Here is a 17,968-nt window from a genome sequence, read left to right on the forward strand (position 1 = left end):
AGCTGTAACCTCAGCAGCACTCTTCAATGACATCTCTTCCCATGCTACATCACTTGCTTTTTACTTATGTCCTTACATTACACGTGCTGCATTGTTGGATCATTCTAAAAGGACAGTCTAAGGGAAGACAGATAAAGTATTTATTCAGCCTGCACTTCACCTATCAATCTCCATTTGATGCTCACATCAATTCTGCCTTTAAGGACAAAAGCAGAACTCTGAACAGATGCACAGCTTTCCTTCCTTTGTAGCCCCAGCCATTAACGATGCTTCTGAAATCTGCTATTTGCTTTGGTCAGTTTGTTTCAGTTCACCAGTTTTCCTCTTACCTTTCCTTCCCTGATTTCTCAAACCTTATTTTTCAGATGAAGCAGATGTCAACTTGCTATGTTTTACAGTGCTACTGAATATTACGGAATGCAGATCTGTCCCTAAGCGAGTGTGACCTGATTAAGGCATAGAGTAAGGAGGCCTGTATTGGATTCCCTGCTGTTTTGCAGTCATCTTGCCTACTCAGAGTAAACAATTCCAGACAGGATTTTTTTAAAATGTGTAAGAGATGTAGGATGACTTTTATGAAAGCCATCCTTAAAAATGTTGTACCTGAATTCTCCACCTGAACAATGGGTGTAATAACATTTATTTTCAGAAGATATTGGGAAGATGCTTTCATTAGTAGCATACTGAGGTACTATGGGTGAAGGTTTCTGCTGCTGGGCTCACAGAAATCCTGAAGTTTTTAATGAATGGTATAAGGCTGATCTTGCTCTCATCTTTGCTATTTCAGCTGGCTGTCTGCTTTGTAAATGTGTCAGAAGTTTAGAAAATAGAAATAAATCACTGCAATGCAGCTACGCATGCACTAGGTAACACTGCTTTTAACTGTTTAAAACTGTGGCCTCTTCTTAGTTACGATGACTTTTCATGACAGAAATATTTACTCCCTAGAGAAAGCAATATCACGCAATTTAGACAATAATGAATTTTTGAGCCAATATCAGAAGGAAAGGGTAAGTGCAAAGGTATGTCCTAAGGGATGCAAAAATAATTTTATTGTGGTTATCTTTTCATGCAGATAAAGATACTACGTTTTCTTTTTGCTCAACCTCTGATGATGAAAGCAACAGGAAAAGAATACCACCACCAGAAAGTCAGTGAGACACCGTGAAATGACTCAGTGCCTGGGGCTGACTCCAAGTACCTGCCCTGCTGATGCTAGCATTTGTCACTTATGCGTAAGTCAGTGCCTAGAAGCTGCAACGTGCAGAAGCTGACAAAGAGCTTCTGCTCTGGGTGCAACAGGACCACCTCACTGCAGAGCTAAAATATGAAGATTTCTTCTGTAGGCATGGGGCTCCTTAATAAAGAAGATTGTGTAAATTCTCACACAGACAACGAATACTAGGGAAAGAACTGACTTGCACCTTTTTGTGTGCAATACCGATCGTGTCCCTTAGTTCCATAAACGGCTCCAATAGGCATTCCTTGTATATATGAAGTTGTTTAAAAGTCTCTCTGATCCCTCAATAAACAAGCCCACTAAAGCTGTCCATTTATACAGACAGAAAATGAGCTGCTCTATTTTCATGAGCTCACAGATGTCTCTCTCCAGGAAGATGAGGTAGAAACCATTTCAAAAGGATTAATGTCTAAGCTTTCTGAATTAATATTGCAACAGGTGTCGATTTTACATGCCTGTCATTACAATAAATGTGACATTATCCATTTGATTGATGACAGAGTAAAAGACTGTATTTTCTTCTGTTTCAGAGTTCTCTTTTGAAAGTGAAAAGGTGTAATTTTCCATACCATTGTACCTAAATCACCTCTTAGTATTTTCCTAATTGAGTTCTGCCTAAGGAAGATAAGTGGAACCAGGTTTTCTTAAGAACACTTTGGTAATTACCTCATCTTTGTTATTACAAGTTTAAAGAAATCATTGTAGTTACCCTAAACAAAGGCCATATTCAGTTATTAGCCTAGCTATATAGGTAAGTTACAATGGGAACCTTTACCTTCCAGCTAGTGTGGGGACATGAAATACAACCCAATTAACCTTGGGCTCTGAATATTGCAGCTTCTCAGCCTTTTCCCTGTACCTCACCAGTACAAAGGGTTTACAGCCTCTCAAAGCTGCAGATTTATTTCCATGCCACTTTCCAGTGCTGATGGGTACAAGGAACACTTGAGCAAGTTTGCTGCAACAGCGTTGGGAATATCCAGGCTGATTCCCAAACATTTAGCTTGGGATATTATTTAGCTCAAGGTATGTAGTTTCAAGCTTAGCTTGAGGTAGATACAGTTGCAGCAGTGGTACCACGGGCTGACAAAGCCAAGGGAGATGGCAGCGAAGCTGGCGTTGGGAAGAAAAGCTTTGAGTATTCAACATAGATGCAGAGACAAAACCAACTAATAAAACTATACCAGTCACTAACTCCCCATCATCTGAACAACAGCCGTTTCCCTGATCGAAATATCGACTGCTAAGTTGCCTGAGAAACACATTTGGTGTAAAGCTCCCCGCACAGAGAATCGACCAGGTAACGCCAAACCCAAATTTGACCAAACAGCCAGGAATGGCCTCGTCTGGTAGGTATAGCCATATATACTCCCACAGCCTGAAAAAACTCTTAAAACCAATTTATGAAAACAGTGTTCCACAGCTTCTGGGAAGCTATGTGCTTTCAGGCGGTGGCTTTCAGAGCCCTCACACGGGAGCACTGGTGAGGGCTGCGAAGCCGGAGCTCTGCGGCCCGCCCGCCTGGTGGCCCACCCGGAGCCACGCCGGCCCACCCGGAGCCATGCCGGCGGGCTTCAGGCCTGCGAGGCGGCCCGCAGCGGGGCAAACCGCGCCGGCGGAGGCACCGCGCTCCCTCCCGGCGGGCTCCCCGTTTGCGTAGCTGGGTGGCCCTCCGCACGGCCGCTTCCCCGCCCCAGCCTGGCTCCTCGCCCCCCGCGGGGGCTGCAGGGCGCTCCTGCCCCCTCTGCCGCGGGTTCAGCACCAGCAGCCGCCCGCCCCGCCGGGCCCCGGGTGCGGCGCGGCCCCCGCTCCGCCGGTCCCGGGCCAGGGCGGGCTGGGGCGTGCCCTGCCGGAGGGGGGGCGAAGGCGGCCGCTGAGCCCCGCCGGCGTCCCGCTGCCTCGGCCGGGGCGGGGAGAACGCGGCTCTGCCCCCCCCGCGGCTCCCCGCCGCCCCGCGGCACCCTCCCACTCACCCACCCACCCACGGTCCGGCCCGCCTCGTCGCCCCCCGCCGCCGCCCTCCCCCTGCCACCCCTCAGGGGAGGCCGGGAGGCCGCGGCGGTCTATAAAAAGCCCCCCGGGGCGGGAGGGCAGGCGGGAGGGGGCTGAGGCGGAGGGCGGGCGGCGGCACCATGGCCCAGTCCGTGTGGGGCTACGACAGCGACAACGGTGAGTGGGGCCGGCGGGCGGCCCGTGCTGAGCCGGGGCGGCACCTCCTTACCTTTCCCCCCTGCAGGGCCCGAGCGCTGGCATGAGAACTACCCCATGGCCAAGGGAGACAAGCAGTCGCCCATCGAGATCAATAGCAAAGACGTGCAGCACGACCCCTCTCTCGCCACTTGGCATGCCAGTTACGATCCCGGCGCAGCGAAAACCATCCTGAACAATGGGCGCACCTGCCGAGTCGTCTTTGACGACACTTTTGATCGATCAGGTCGGTTTTTGGTTTGGCTTTTGGGCGTCGTTAGCAATTGAGGTTTCCAAAGCACCGGGAATCAGAGCATATCTTGTGGTGGTACGTGACCTGCTCAGGCTTGCAGGGAAAAGTAATTTGGGCACATAGAAAAGGTGCTCCCAGAGTTTATTCGGGTGGATCTGGCTGGTTTTAGGTCCACCATAGGTGGGAAAGGGAGGCTGTAGCGGCTGGGGCACCCTGGAATGCAGGCTGAGCTGGAAGGTGGACTTCTCCCTGAGCCACCTCCTTCAGCGCAGGCACTGCATCCTCAGGTTGTGTGTGAGGGGATGGTGTCACCCAGGGGGGTTAATGTGCGCTCTGAGGCGCTTTGTAAGTGAAAAACTCTCTATATACGTTTCCACTGACTGCGATCTTGATGTCTTGTGTTTGTATGGGAATTCTTTAGATACTTCCACAGCCTGAAAAAACTCTGAAAACAGAATTTATGACAACAGTGTTCCACAGCTTCTGGAAAGCTATGAAATGGCTTTGTTATTTAATTGAGAGAGACCAGTCTTGCATCTCTAAGTTAAATTGTTCCAAACTTGATTCCAGAGCTGTATCAGTGTGTAGCTCTGAATGCAGGCAGACAACAACCATCAAAATGAATAATTGATCACGATACCATATAATGCAAAGGCATCTCAAGAGCATACAGTATCAAGCAGTCCTTTATCAAGAAGGAAAGCAGTCTAATTAATGGAAAGCAGAGTTAATTTCCATTGTATTTTTCTGCATCTGATGGCATCTGCATTGGCATTTTGTTCTTAGTAAGCTATATAACTAATGAAATAGCAGTACATTGAAAGATCACTGTCTTTTGTGTATCTTGATGAGCACACGGTTTCCTGAACTCTTTTATTTACTGTTACAGCTACCTGTTACTGTTCCACATCTCCCAGATGGAATCTAAACTATTTAACAGGGACCATCTCTCTGTTACGTATTTGTATTGTGGTTTAGTATTTATTACTGCAGTTTTTACACAGTGGCCTCAGACAAATCATGAATTGCACTTTTGTTAATAACACGGAATGGTCTTTCACTAGCACTACATAAATACCGTGGCTGAGTGCATGGGAAGTGAATTGATTTTAAGTCTTTTCACATGGCAGTTCTGCTCTGTCGTTGCAGCTTCCTAAAGACTGAAATGTTTACACAGAGGCTGCTCAAGAACATGTCTGCCCAAGGAACCGTGTTGGAGAAACACCTTGATTTGGCCAAGCAGAGTGCAGCCCTTGGTGCAGCCCTTCCTCTAAATCACCTTCCCTCCATTCCCTCCCTGCCTCTCCCCTCCCCATCATCTCTGTTGTTTCCCTGGACATCCAGTGGAAACATCACTTCTTGCTGCTGTTACCAGCTTTCTGCCTGCTGCTGGACAGTAGTTCAGGACTGAAGTCTTTCACAGGAATATGTCTGATTGGAATCAAATACAATGTTTAAAACACTGAAAAAACACATGAAAAGCATCATAAACATTTTAGTACCTTCATTTGTTGGCTTCTGTGGTGGCAGCAGCTGAGGATAAGTAGTAGTGACAGATTAATTTTAATTGGAAAAAAATCTAGCTTAAAGATAGCCTTTTTTTTGAGCTAATCACATGTTAATGTGTTAATAACTTAAATGTTAAGATTTATTTTTAGGCTAGAGAGACCTGTATACTGTTATGAAGTGCTGTTCCCAAGCACTTCACAGTATTTGAGCTCTGGAAAGGGCCACCTGTAAGAAATGACTGCTAAATGAGTTTCCAACTCTGATACTGATTTAGCTTGTAAATGTAGGTAGATCACAAAAATTCAGTTGCTGCGTTCCAGTGTGAGGTGGTAACCAAATACTTGTGAGGATTTGGGCCTTAGAGTCTATGCCTTCTTTTTCCTACATTCCAAAGTGAAATATTAATAATAGTAACGTGACATATTTTCCATTGAAGGCTTCTGCAGAAGGCTTACTCAATACTGTATTGAGTCAGTTATGATTATTTATTTTTGTATGAACAAACTAAAAAATAAGAGCAACTGCATGCCTAAAACTCAATGCAGTGCTTTGTTTCTGCTCCCCCAATGGCTGGGACACCTACCAACTAAAAAGGGAAACTGCAAAGTTAAACCTCTTGCTCTCTGTAGGTATTCCAACACATATGATATCAAGAATTAATTTGAAACCATTGGGTACAAGAGGTTTTAAATATTATTTCAGTGTTAACTTTGAACTTCAAAGCTATTGGTAGAAGTTCAAACTTGAATGCTATTTAAACAAGGTCTTCTGGCACTGCAGTTGTGAACTGCATTATCAGCTTTCTGTGTAAGGAAACACGTCTCATTCCTGCCTTAGGTAATGAATGAAAAATATATTTGAGTGCTTAACCTCTGAGCAGTCCCGGCTTGAAAGAATCCCCAAACTGAAAGAGCAGGTGTGATGTTTTGAAAGTCAGAGTTGGTATCAACCGTCAGCCTGATGCATGGTCAGCATTATTTGGCTAAGAACAGCAGAAATAATAGCTTCTTAATTTTTTTATTGGTGGCAATGTTAAATGTCAGCTATAGCTTTTGCTTGCTCAAGAACACTTTTCTTACTCATTTGACCTGAACTTTCTTCTCTTCCATCACTTTCAAGAAATAGATGACTTTTTTTTTTTTTTTTAAGCAGTGAAATATGCTGTAAACATTGATTAGTTGTCTGAACTGTAAAAGGTATGCCAGTCATGGACTAGGGGTATGCTTCAAAGCACCTTTAGGTTAATGTCACAGTCCTGTCCCCAGTCATTTCACAACAGATCATTTCTTGACAAGAATTAGCTGTGAATACCTTCCTTCTCTTTCCACATCAGGAACTATAGTGTGTCCACTTGCCAGTAGAGAAGGGTTGGGCAGCTGGGGTTGAATCTGTGCTTGACTCACAGCAGCTTCCACAGTTTTCACATCAAACAGGACTGCTCCTGAGTGATAACAGAATTCAGCCTCGATCTTGTAAACTGATGAGTGTTGTGATACCCACTGCAATCAGTTGGATTTAGAAGAGGTGATCCACACTTTTAAAGTGTGCATCCCCATTCAATAAACGTGTATGTCAGCACTTTGTAGGCTACTGTTGATGCAGATTATCAATTGCAGTGCTGAGAGGTGGGCCACTCACAGGAGCCTACAGGCTGCGTCAGCTTCACTTGCATTGGGGTTCCTCTGATGACCATGGCTCTGAGCACGTTATAGATGGGGTGAAATATGCAGCAGAGGTAGGACTTATTTTTAATAGCAGTATTCCTTACTAACTGGAATTTGACTGACTGTGCATCTGAACAGAAAAAACATTCTCCCTTTTGCAAGTATTTGGTGTGGATTTTTCTCTAAAATCTGTCTATGAAATTTGTGAGTATTCATCAGCATGCAGTGGGATAAGTTGCATCTGCCAACAAACGTATCTTTGCAAGTGTATACTAACATGGAATTTGCTTCTTCAAGCAAGAGTTTTTGCTGGTATTTTAGAATGTTTTAAAAATATTTGAGACAAAGCAATCTGTTATTTCCAAATAGGAAGATCTGTTTTCTGCTGATGTTTTTCAGCTTTTAGCAGTTTCTTGTATAGCTTGAATTACTAAGCTAGTTTAAGAAAGGGTTAGTAATGAACAGAAAAGCTCACCAAAATCGCATTTGGTGAACTGACATTCAAAATGAGATCCACCTTAAAAATGGTTCAGAGTGGTAAAGGATATCTTCCAGATTTTGAACATCCGTGCTTTAAAATCTCTGTGTTTATTTTCGGGAACTGTGGAAAACAGATGTTTGGGTTTGCTTTTTTTTTTTTCACATGTAAACTACTGCACTACTGTTGTCCCAATTTGCTAAAATTAATGGCTGCTTTAGACCCTGAAGACTACTTTGGTAATAAATATAAGTAAATTCAATCTCGATGCTAGTGAATTACTAGCAAATGTTACCTCCTTCCTCCATATGATTTGAGAATAGGCTCAAAATATGTGCCTACACCCACAAATGATCTGCCGTACTGTTTTTCTGCCTTCTTCCTACACCCTCAAGGTGCAGAGTTTACAGGGGCTTTGCCCACCTGTCATAGGAGAACATTGGGGCAGATGTTTTGCAGGGTCAGTGTGCACAAACATGGCAGACAGAGATGACTGTGGGTGATGGTTTGGTTTTTTTCCCTCGTTCCTTAGCCACAGCCAAACTTTGTGTTCTACTTCCTGTGGCTAACTAAACAGAAAATTCAGCTTCCTTAAGCTATTTCTTGGTTAGTTCTCCACCTTTATCCTTGGCAGTGATAACCTTATCTTCAAGAGAAAAGAAACAGAGAACAATATAGTGATTTATATTCAGGGCAAATTATTTTGTTGATATTTTAAATAAACTGCTTAAAAAAAAAGAAGTTAAAAATTTGCATTCAAAATATGCACCAGACTACTTTTTTTTGTGTGTGCATGGTGCTGTGTTCCAAATGCTACTTATTTTGAGATTCCACACTGCTGGTTGCAGCATTTCTAGCAATATGCAGGAGCCAGAGATTTTCTGGAGGGAGATGTAAAAACTTGAAATATATCCTGAAAATACAGCATTGTCTAAAGTAGAAATGAAAAAGAAATATCAGGTTCCTGTCTCCTCTCCTTTCCAGTACAATGTGCTGAGAGTATGCATTACATACAACCCAGTGTAAATCCTTGAGCTGATATCTGTGTAACCTGAAGATCTAAAAATCTACTTGAGGTTAAGTGCATGGTTTATACACTGCATGTGTGCATGACATACTTGGATTGAACTGTTTATGGTTGCATTGTCTGGTTAATTTTAAAATGTATTTTGTGGTAAACTCCATTTTCTTTTATGCTTCACTTAAATGTGAAGTGATGCTTTATAGAAAGTATGAGCATATGGAAGCATGGGAACAGCAGTCAGAAATACTTACATATAGTTTTCTTTTTAATGTCAATTCCTTTAGTTACTGTGTACTGGAAACTTTTCTTAATTTAATTTTAAAGCTTGTAAGATTGTGCTGTTGTCAATTTCTTGCATTTATAACTGAGGCTTCATTGATTTTTAGTTACATATGGTACACTGGAATCCAAAACATGGTAATTTTGCTGGAGCTTTGAAACAACCTGATGGCGTGGCTGTTGTGGGCATTTTTCTGAAAGTAAGTGGCAAATGTTCAGTCTTTATCATTTTCTTCTTAAATATGTATTTTTATCTTTCTTTAGTGCCAGGGGAAAAGCTCCCATCATTTTCCCCTGCACTGTATCGTTTTACAGGAAAACATTCAAAGTGATGTGCAGACTGAAGTCACATAAGTCCCTGAGCCCTCCAGATTCCATGCACTAACCCCTTCAGAGCCAACTTCTGACACCATTCATGACACCAATGGCCTATATCACGAGTGGTATTGAACAAGAGATGCACAACTTCAAGCCTGGAACACTTGCTAACTTTGTCCCTGATAGCTGACCAGCTCTTTGCTGTGGTGTGTACTGAGTGAAGGGGACAGTCTGCATAGGAAGTGTTTCCTCCTGCCCTTTGTCTGCTAGCAGGCATTGTGTCTGCCTGTCAGCAAGCTTATGTTGACTGATTCCCTTCCTTGATCTCTTGCTGATCCCAACATAAGCTGGGAATCAAAAGGAGTTCAATGAACCTGCTCCAAAAAGAAAGACTTGATGGTAAAATAAGTTCACTGAACATTTTAACCTTGAAGAACATTTTAACCTTGAAATACAGCAGCTTCTTAACAAAACAATACCATACTGATATTTTCCAATTGATTTTTTAATAAACTTAACAGAAAGAAAGCAATCCTAGTATCAAATCTCTGTGTGGTCTAGGACACCGAGAAACACCGACAGGCAGACAGCCTAATAATGATAAATTATGCAAATTTCAGCTATGTGGCTGTCATTTTACCTGCAGGTGGGCCTTTCAGCTGACACAGTGTCAGAGAATAGCTCTCCTTCTATTGTTTTATCACTAGGAAGCTGCATTCGTACAAGCAAGTGGATGTAATTAATTTTACCACAGTGTCCCTGGACAGGCTAGATGCAATGTCATTTTAATTCTGTTACCCTGTGAGCCAGCCTGACCTTTTTGTCTTGTGGTAGTTTAAACTGAAGGTCAGCACATGTCCAGATTCTTCCCTATGACTATATCCTTCAGTTATTCTTCCTTTGTCATTTCTTTCAATCTGTTTTAGGCAGAACTTTATCTTGTAAAACAACTTACAAAGCATAACATTCTGTTCCTATTAACCATGGTAAGGTCAGCTAAAAGGTCTAGAAAAGTAAGTAGCATCACTGTATCTTCTCTGGCTGCCTTTCCTCGTTTCCCTCTTGTTCTTTGGTGTAGGAGCCATTGTTTTGCTTTGGGTTTGTCATGTTCCATGACTGGGTTTTTGCCTACTGCTCCAACAGAGATTGAATTATTTCCTGAAGAATTTAATCTATTTTGAAACAAGACATGGCAATAACAGCATGTCTTGTGGATACTGTCTGCTTTTCTGGGTGCAGAGCCATGTCAAAGCCTTTGGAGGTGCTGAACGTCATGAACACAAGCAATAAAGTGACCCCATAACCTGAGGAGGTCAGGACATGAATGCCATTATATGTCCTACATCAAATCTGATCTGTGTATGTGCTGTAGAATGTTTGAAATGTCTGCAGGAGCTCCGGCTCTTCAGACTATCAAGAACTTTGCTGAGTGCTCATACATCTCACAGTGGTTGTGGGTCGCTTTCAAACCAGGAGCCAAGGGCTAGGCCCTGGAGGGTATAGATGACACTGAGCATGCAGTTTGTTCCTCAGAGTGGGAGATGGCTTGTAGAGTCCTTCAACATATTTTTGAATTCCAAAGCCAGTTACTTGAGTCTGCTATTCCAGGTGTTCTTGTAACACATGATTTTGTGTCAGTCTGTACCAGATGCTCTGAGAGTACTGCTACTTAACTTGATAAATGGGATGTACTGAATTTCTTTCAAACACTGTGGAACATGATGAAAAAATACAGTACTTCTGCTTTGCATTACAGGTTGGAAAAACTCCCAAACCAGAGATGAAGAGAATTCTTGAAGAAATTGATAACATTAAGACCAAGGTACAAAAACAATTTTTGTGATATAATGTAGTTGAAAAGCAGCAGAAGCAGAAATCAGAAGTTCAGATTCACTTTTTGGCATCATTCTGATGCCTAACAGTAGCACCAGAGGTGATGCATTGGACTGTGGAGCTGGACATTTTCTTTTACTTAAGTAAACGTACAACTCCTCACTTCTGTAAGTGTTCTCGTGGTAGAGGATTTTTTATCAATCCTTGCATGTACAATTGATAGTCTTATCGATACTGCTCTGTAAAAATATGCTAGTGTGCAAATATCAAGAAGAAATTTAAAGCTTTTTTGAATTTGAGGACAGCAGTGGCCAAAACAAACACATATAATTGAGTAAAAATTTAGTTAGCCTGAAATAAGATGTATTTGGAGTCTTGATGTTAATTCTTTCTACCCATATTTTGTGCAAGGATGTGAGGAAGGAAAAGTATTTCAGCTCCTCCCATTGCACTTTGTAGGGTAATACTCTGTTCCCATTTAGAGAAGATTCTCTGTGATACGAGAAGGAATTAGGCATAATAGATTTTGCTTTCCAGAACTGCATCCTAAATACCAGTAGAGAACTGAACTTTCTTGCTTAGTTCTTGTTGCCCTGAGGGGACAAGGTGTGGAGATACTCTTTGGAGTATCCTGTCTGGTGGAAAAGCAAAATTTCTCAGGAAATGTTGTCTGATGTCTGCTGTATGTCAGCCTTGATGGAGTGATAATTAACTTTGGTTGTAAGACAATCAGGATCCGGTACTCTTCCAGGAAATACTTTCGTTTTTTACATTAAGTGTAATAGTGCCAACAAAAAGGTTGAGAGTGTCAGCATGACCATGTAATGAGCTCACAATTTTGGGAGGAGAGAGATGCAGATTTAAATTCCTTCAGACAAGAAGGCACTAAGGAATCTAGGGTAAATGCCTGGCTACTGTTCTATTGGATTAAAAGTGTGCCAGTACCTGTGGTGCCACAGCCTTTAATTTATATCCCAAGTGACCCAAAATAAAACAAAATTTTGATAATTCCAGAACAGAAAAATGTAACAATGAATTTGGTTTGGTCCTGCACAATTCAGTTTGTAATTTCTTCTAATTTATTAATGGAACCAAAATGTCAGTACTATTAATTGCAGGGCAATTGCTTGACAGGAAGAAAAGGAGATTGATCTCTTGTATGGATCTTGATGTATAATTACTTCCTTTATAATAACATAGATAGTGATGTCTTTTAAGATGCATATCCCTAGAGTTACTGCAGAGAATTATTTTTTCTTTCTTTAAGGGGAAAGAAGCTCCTTTTCAGCACTTTGATCCTTCAATTCTTTTCCCCAAATCTCGGGACTACTGGACCTACCATGGTTCGTTCACTACACCTCCCTGTGAGGAGTGCATCACTTGGATTCTCTTAAGGGAGCCGATTGAAGTCAGCTCAGATCAGGTAAACTGCAGCTAGTTCTGCTGCTCCTTTACTAGTTCTCAACAGTGTCTCAATATGTCAATGTGATGATTTTCAAGCCCTGTGTTACCTTGCGCTTTTTGATAAGGAAAGCTTTAGCCAAGAACTGTGGGAAATTGCCTGTAGAATGGACTGTTGAAATGGACTGTAAAACTGACCGAGAATCAGGCTCTCTTCCTGGGCACCTCCTGGAATTACTTCAGCAGGAGTGTTCTTGGGATCCTGAAAACCTGTGAGGGCAGAGGTGCCCCCGAGCCACAAGATTCAGCCATCACAGCAGCCTGAGTTCATTCTCTGTGCTTCAGCATTAAGAGGCATGTGAGACTAACATTTAGCTGGTTTCCCAGTCAAAGAAATTGCTGGTCCAGATCTTGACTTCCTAAAAACTGTTAGTGAGAAGGCTAGAACTAGCTAGAACCTGCAAACCTAAATGTTAATACAAATTAATGTACTAATTGTATTCATATAGCTCAAATGTGCATTTACACAGAAAAAAAGAAGAGAGCCAGTCTGAATAAGGTGACCTTCCTTTTAGCTCTTGCATTAAAACTTCTGGTTATTTATACTGTTTTCTGTACTGCTTCAGCAGTACAAGTCAGGGTATAGTCTTTTTATTTGGCTGTTTTCGGAACAGGTTTATTTTGCATTCTCGTGAAAGGGTAACAATTAACAAAGCAACACTGAATTTGAATTAATTTGGAAAACAACAGCTAAGTGCTGAGTTCATGATTGAACTTAATAATCCAGTTGACATAACTTCCTCTGCCTCACAGAACAAAACATGAACTTCTGCAGACCAGCTTTTTTTAACAGACTACCTTGCATAGACTTAGAAGTGCATCCTCCGTCACGGACAGCCATATTTTCTCAAGTGATTTGACTGCAGTCCAGCTCCAGCAGGGTCACAGGAGGCCCCTATTCTTTTTCCACGTTGTGAGTGTGGGTCAAGGGAAAATCTAAAAGAAGCCTTGGCAAGGGTCAAATGATGCACTGCTCTGTAGATTAAGAGTGTAAAGAACCACAGAAACCATGCTAGCTGTTGGTCTGTAGTGATTTCTACCTTGTCATTGTAGAAGAAAATTCCTTTTCTGTCTCAGTTTGTTCTAGGCATCAAGGTCCACACTGCTTCCAGGTGAATTCACAAGACACTTTAATTTTTCTTCCTTGCAGATGGCGAAGCTCCGCAGCCTTTCCAAGAACAGTGAGAATGAACCTCTGAACCCACTAGTTGATAATTGGCGCCCACCTCAGCCTGTGAAGGGCAGGATAGTGAAAGCCTCGTTCAAGTGACGTCTCAAGTCTCACTCTGCTGAACCTGAGTGAGAAAATCTTTGCATCCCAAAGTGTAGTTAGTTTTTGCTGTCTACTGCTTTTCCTCTGGATCCAGATCTGTGTTTCTCAGCTTGAAATTCTGAGTGGTAAAACTCAATCTGATTTTGAAAGCAGAAAAGATACTATGTATGCAAATACTAACCTTAATAAGGAAATGAGATACATGTGATTCTTGACCACAAATGCCTCAGCATTTGTGATAGTGTCACTTCTCTGCCATGTGGTCTTGGATGAAAAATGGGCTCAGTTTCCGTATTTAAAACTAATTTCAAAGGAAATGTAGTGAAGGCAGAAAAATGAACCAGTAGTTCAGGAAAGCAGAGACAGCAGTGGGTCAACAGTAGATGGACAGGAGGTAAAATGTCTGCTTCTACAGCATCTCTAGTAGTTATTTTCCTCAGATATCCCACCTCCAGTGCAAACATCCAAATAATATGTTCCCCTTGAACATACCAGATTTTTCCTTCCCTTTCTTGTTCATAGTTTGTTATCCAAGATTACATTAGTGTTCTGGAGATACAATCTGGCATATTCAGCTTCTGTTGGTCAAGAAGAAAAGATACCTTGCATTTCAGCATTTGCTGTCTTTGCCATGTCCTGCTGCTGCCCACTTATCTTTTCTTCTTTCACTGCTGCTGTTACTTCACCCATCCAGCTGTAGAGTGCTGCTGGTATCACGTTGCCTTGTATTTAGTATAGTAGCTTTAGTATGGCTGAGGGGGAAGTGCCTTTCTTCTGCTGCTCAGACTATGTTACCTCCCAGAATGATGGCTTTTTAGTTTTGATGCTCAGCCTGTTTTTTCATTTTTGACATCATAGTCTGCACATTTATGATTTCACCTATTAGGAATTTTGTTGCAAATGGAGAGGGTCTTTGTGGATAAGTCATATGTGTCATTTCTCTTTCTCACTACTGAAAAATGAAGATTAAGTCATTTAAGTGTTTGTTTATTGTGACTCTGTAGTTAGAGATTCTAAGTGGAGTCTGTTTAGCTGTGTTCCTTTCTGGGGAGACACACCAGCTTGCACATATGATCCGAGCAAGGAATCACTGGCAGACAGATACTTGTAAAACGCCTTCCCCAGTCCTTCGTCATGTAAACTTTATCATTTCAGCATGCTTCCTAGACAGCGTAACACAAATACCATCTAGGTTGAACCCACATGCAGATGATGTGAGTGAAGATCTGCTACGTTATATTCACCACCAGGGTGATTATTCAGCATTGTACATACAGGAGATCGGGTGGTCAAAGGCAGTGTGTAAAGCCTCCGGCAAATGAAGCTGCTGGATTATCTGTATTCCTCTTAACTCATCAGTAGGTGACAGAGGGCATTCTTCTGGAGATGTTGCCACAAACATGTTCACAGCAATATTTTTAAGGGATATGTCAAAATCTGAAAAAAGCAGGGTTACAAATGGCTAGAATAGGCATTTCCCAGTTCTCCTTCACTATTTCACTTTTCACCTTTACTAGAAAAATGGTGCTCCAACAGGGAAGAAATGAAGGAGCAACACTGGACAAATTCTGCTGTTATTATCAGCACAGTTCTGTGAGAATTCAGGAATGAAACTGAGGGAAGAGTTTGATCATTTGCATTCATTTAGAAATGTTCAAAGAATTACTGAATTCCCGTTGAGAGTTAATATTTCAGTTTATTAGAAGGGTATTTTGCTTAGTGTAAAGCAGTTTCATTTTAAAAACCAAGTTCATGTCAGCAGAAACTAAAGTATTGATTGAAACCTGTTTACAAATATTTTGGTGTTGGCTTAATCTTATCAGAAGATCAGCTTTTGACGTTACCAGTGCAGCACTTGGGATGGTATTGAGTCTCTTAGATCCCTAAACTCCTGAATCTGTACATCTTCTCAACACATAGAAATGTTTCTACAGAAAGCTCATAAGCAACATTTTTTCCTACTGTACTATGTCTTACATGTAAGATTTCTTATAACCATATGCAGTTGATCTTGGTGTTGAGAAAATTTCAACACAATTAACTGAGACAAGAGTTTGAGCCTTTCTATCTAAAAGCCATTGACTGTAATATTTTAATCTCTTGTCATTTGGGCAATAAAACAAGATGAGTTGCCTGCACTTGAAATAACAGCTTTTGTGTCTTCAGAGAAGCAATAAATGGGCATAAATAAAAAATTGATTTCTGGTTTTATTTCTAATGCTGAGTGATGATTAAAAATAACAAGAACTTACTAGAAAACCTTGTTTCTCTCTTCTTTGATACATATGCTTGTAATACAAGGGTGGAAGGATACTCTAGTAATAACCTTTTTAGCAGTTGGAGTTTTGTTTAATATCTCATCCTGGTTTCTGTGTTTCCAATTAAGCAGATCCTCAAAAATATGAGACAACAGAACAGTATCACTTGTTCTCTGTTTCAGGTACATAAAAAGTGTTTATTCCTTGCCTGGACACATTGTCTTACATCTTCCCAAAATTCATACATTCACGTCTGATCTCGAATGTCACTAACCTGGATATGAATTTTGGTTTCTTGCAAGAAGCACATGGATCATTTAACTGAAATGTTACATCATTCTGAAATTTTCTGATTAATACATACTTTCTAAGCACATAATTAAACTTGTTAAAGTGAACACATTCTGAAATTTTCTGATTAATACATACTTTCTAAGCACATAATTAAACTTGTTAAAGTGAACACATCATTCTGAAATTTTCTGATTAATACATACTTTCTAAGCACATAAATTAAACTTGTTAAAGTGGAATAATACCTGAATTGCCCACAAAGTCGGATACTGAGTGCACTTTCCTTTATTTGCATGTTTCCTCCACTGCTTTTGAAAGGCAGAATAGGCAGAAGTTTATCAACTACTGACATAGTAGTTTTGGTTCCAACAGCAAACACGTGCTTTGTATGTTCACACAAAGGAATATACAGTGTGACATTTATAGAATTCCCTCATGCGTTTGCTCTGATTCCATTTTGTCCGCTAAATTACATAAAAGCATCAACCTCATTGCAAATATGCTTTACGCTTCTGTTTTTCTCTTAAAGAATGAAGTGTACATAGGTTTTGTTCCATTGCCTTTCTCTATTTGATGAATAGTGTACCTTAGTATTAATTACCTTGGTAATGAGAAAAGAATATGTTATGTGGACTCTAATCCTGCTGCCTCACCTATCATAAAGAGAGAAAAAAGCCTCTGGGCACTGATGAATTGTCAAAAAAGTAAAAATTACCCTAATCTGTGGTGCACTAAATTTTTTACTAATGTGTATATATCTATTAGTTTCAGCAGGGCAGGCAAATGATTGAAGTTGAATTACCACCCATTAGGCTTTGACAGACACTGAGTCTCTCCCAGCTTCCCACATCTCACAAAAGCAATTAATAGAAAACTAAAAGCTTATTCCTACAGTTCCAAAGCTTTTTTTATTAACTGAAACAAGTTTCCCACCAGCTGTGGCCATGTTTCAGTTGGATGTAAATTCATAACTGAACTGTGAATTCCTGGTATGACCCTTGGTATACAACCAGCTATGGTTATGCATTTCTACTACAAAATTAAAAGAAAACATTATTTTTACTGGATCTCAAAGAAAGACTCTCCTGAATTTGCTTGCTGGTGTTTTATTTGCTGAGTAATCAGAGTTAAAGAATGTTCAAATTGTCAGTGAGTTTAGTAAAATAATATAATACCTACTTCCTGAGGCATGTTGTCCCATGCCTCAGCAAAGGAAGCAGCTATACAGTGTATGTTCCACTTCATCTATCTGCCTTTCATCTCGATGAATTCTGGCATTTACCTTTGTCAATATTGCAGCACAAAGCATGCATTCAGGAATTATTTTAATTCCAAATACAAAACTTTAAGAAAACATATTATAACATTCCCTCCCCCCGCGCCCCTCCCCCCCCAAAAAAAAAACCCCAACAACCAACAACCAACAAAAACAAAACACAACGGGTACAGCTAATGATGAGTTACAGATCAAATCAGACTCACCTTTTCCTCAAGACTTTATTTATAAAAGTATCTTCTTTTCAGTTTAGGGCTGCTGTACATGTTGATTTGCAAAAATGTGCAGTAAAATGAAATGGACCAGTTCAGGGTTATTTGTGAGGGAGAGATAGAAAGGCTGTAAAGTTTTGTGTTAATTAAAACACAGAAACAGATTTCAGTACAGATGGAGACCTTATGATATTACTAGGAAAATGAACACCAACAGAGTATTGTTATTACAGAAATTGTTAACTTTCTATATTTGGACTGTACAGCAAAATACTTGCAAGAATGTGTAGAATCCACTTAATCCTGTATGTAACAAATGCCAGATTTCTTTATCAGTTAATAATGAATCCAACAGCAGATTATGTGCTATAAAATTACAGTTTGGATTTCAGTAAGTGTGCTTGTCCTT

At 40.9% G+C, this 17,968-nt stretch overlaps 1 protein-coding gene across 1 annotated transcript; it reads left to right on the plus strand.

The window, feature by feature from the left end:
* Positions 1–3,080: 3,080 nt before the first annotated feature.
* Positions 3,081–15,751, plus strand: LOC121085824 (carbonic anhydrase 3-like). Its single transcript, XM_040588840.1, has 7 exons — positions 3,081–3,409; positions 3,477–3,674; positions 6,806–6,924; positions 8,742–8,834; positions 10,709–10,774; positions 12,053–12,208; positions 13,397–15,751. Exons 1-7 carry the CDS (start codon positions 3,373–3,375, stop codon positions 13,514–13,516), a joined length of 789 nt encoding a protein of 262 aa, XP_040444774.1. The 5' UTR covers positions 3,081–3,372; the 3' UTR covers positions 13,517–15,751.
* The last annotated feature ends 2,217 nt before the right edge of the window (positions 15,752–17,968 follow it).

This window comes from Falco naumanni, chromosome 3 (genome assembly GCF_017639655.2).
Source record: "Falco naumanni isolate bFalNau1 chromosome 3, bFalNau1.pat, whole genome shotgun sequence".
NCBI classification, from domain to species: domain Eukaryota; kingdom Metazoa; phylum Chordata; class Aves; order Falconiformes; family Falconidae; genus Falco; species Falco naumanni.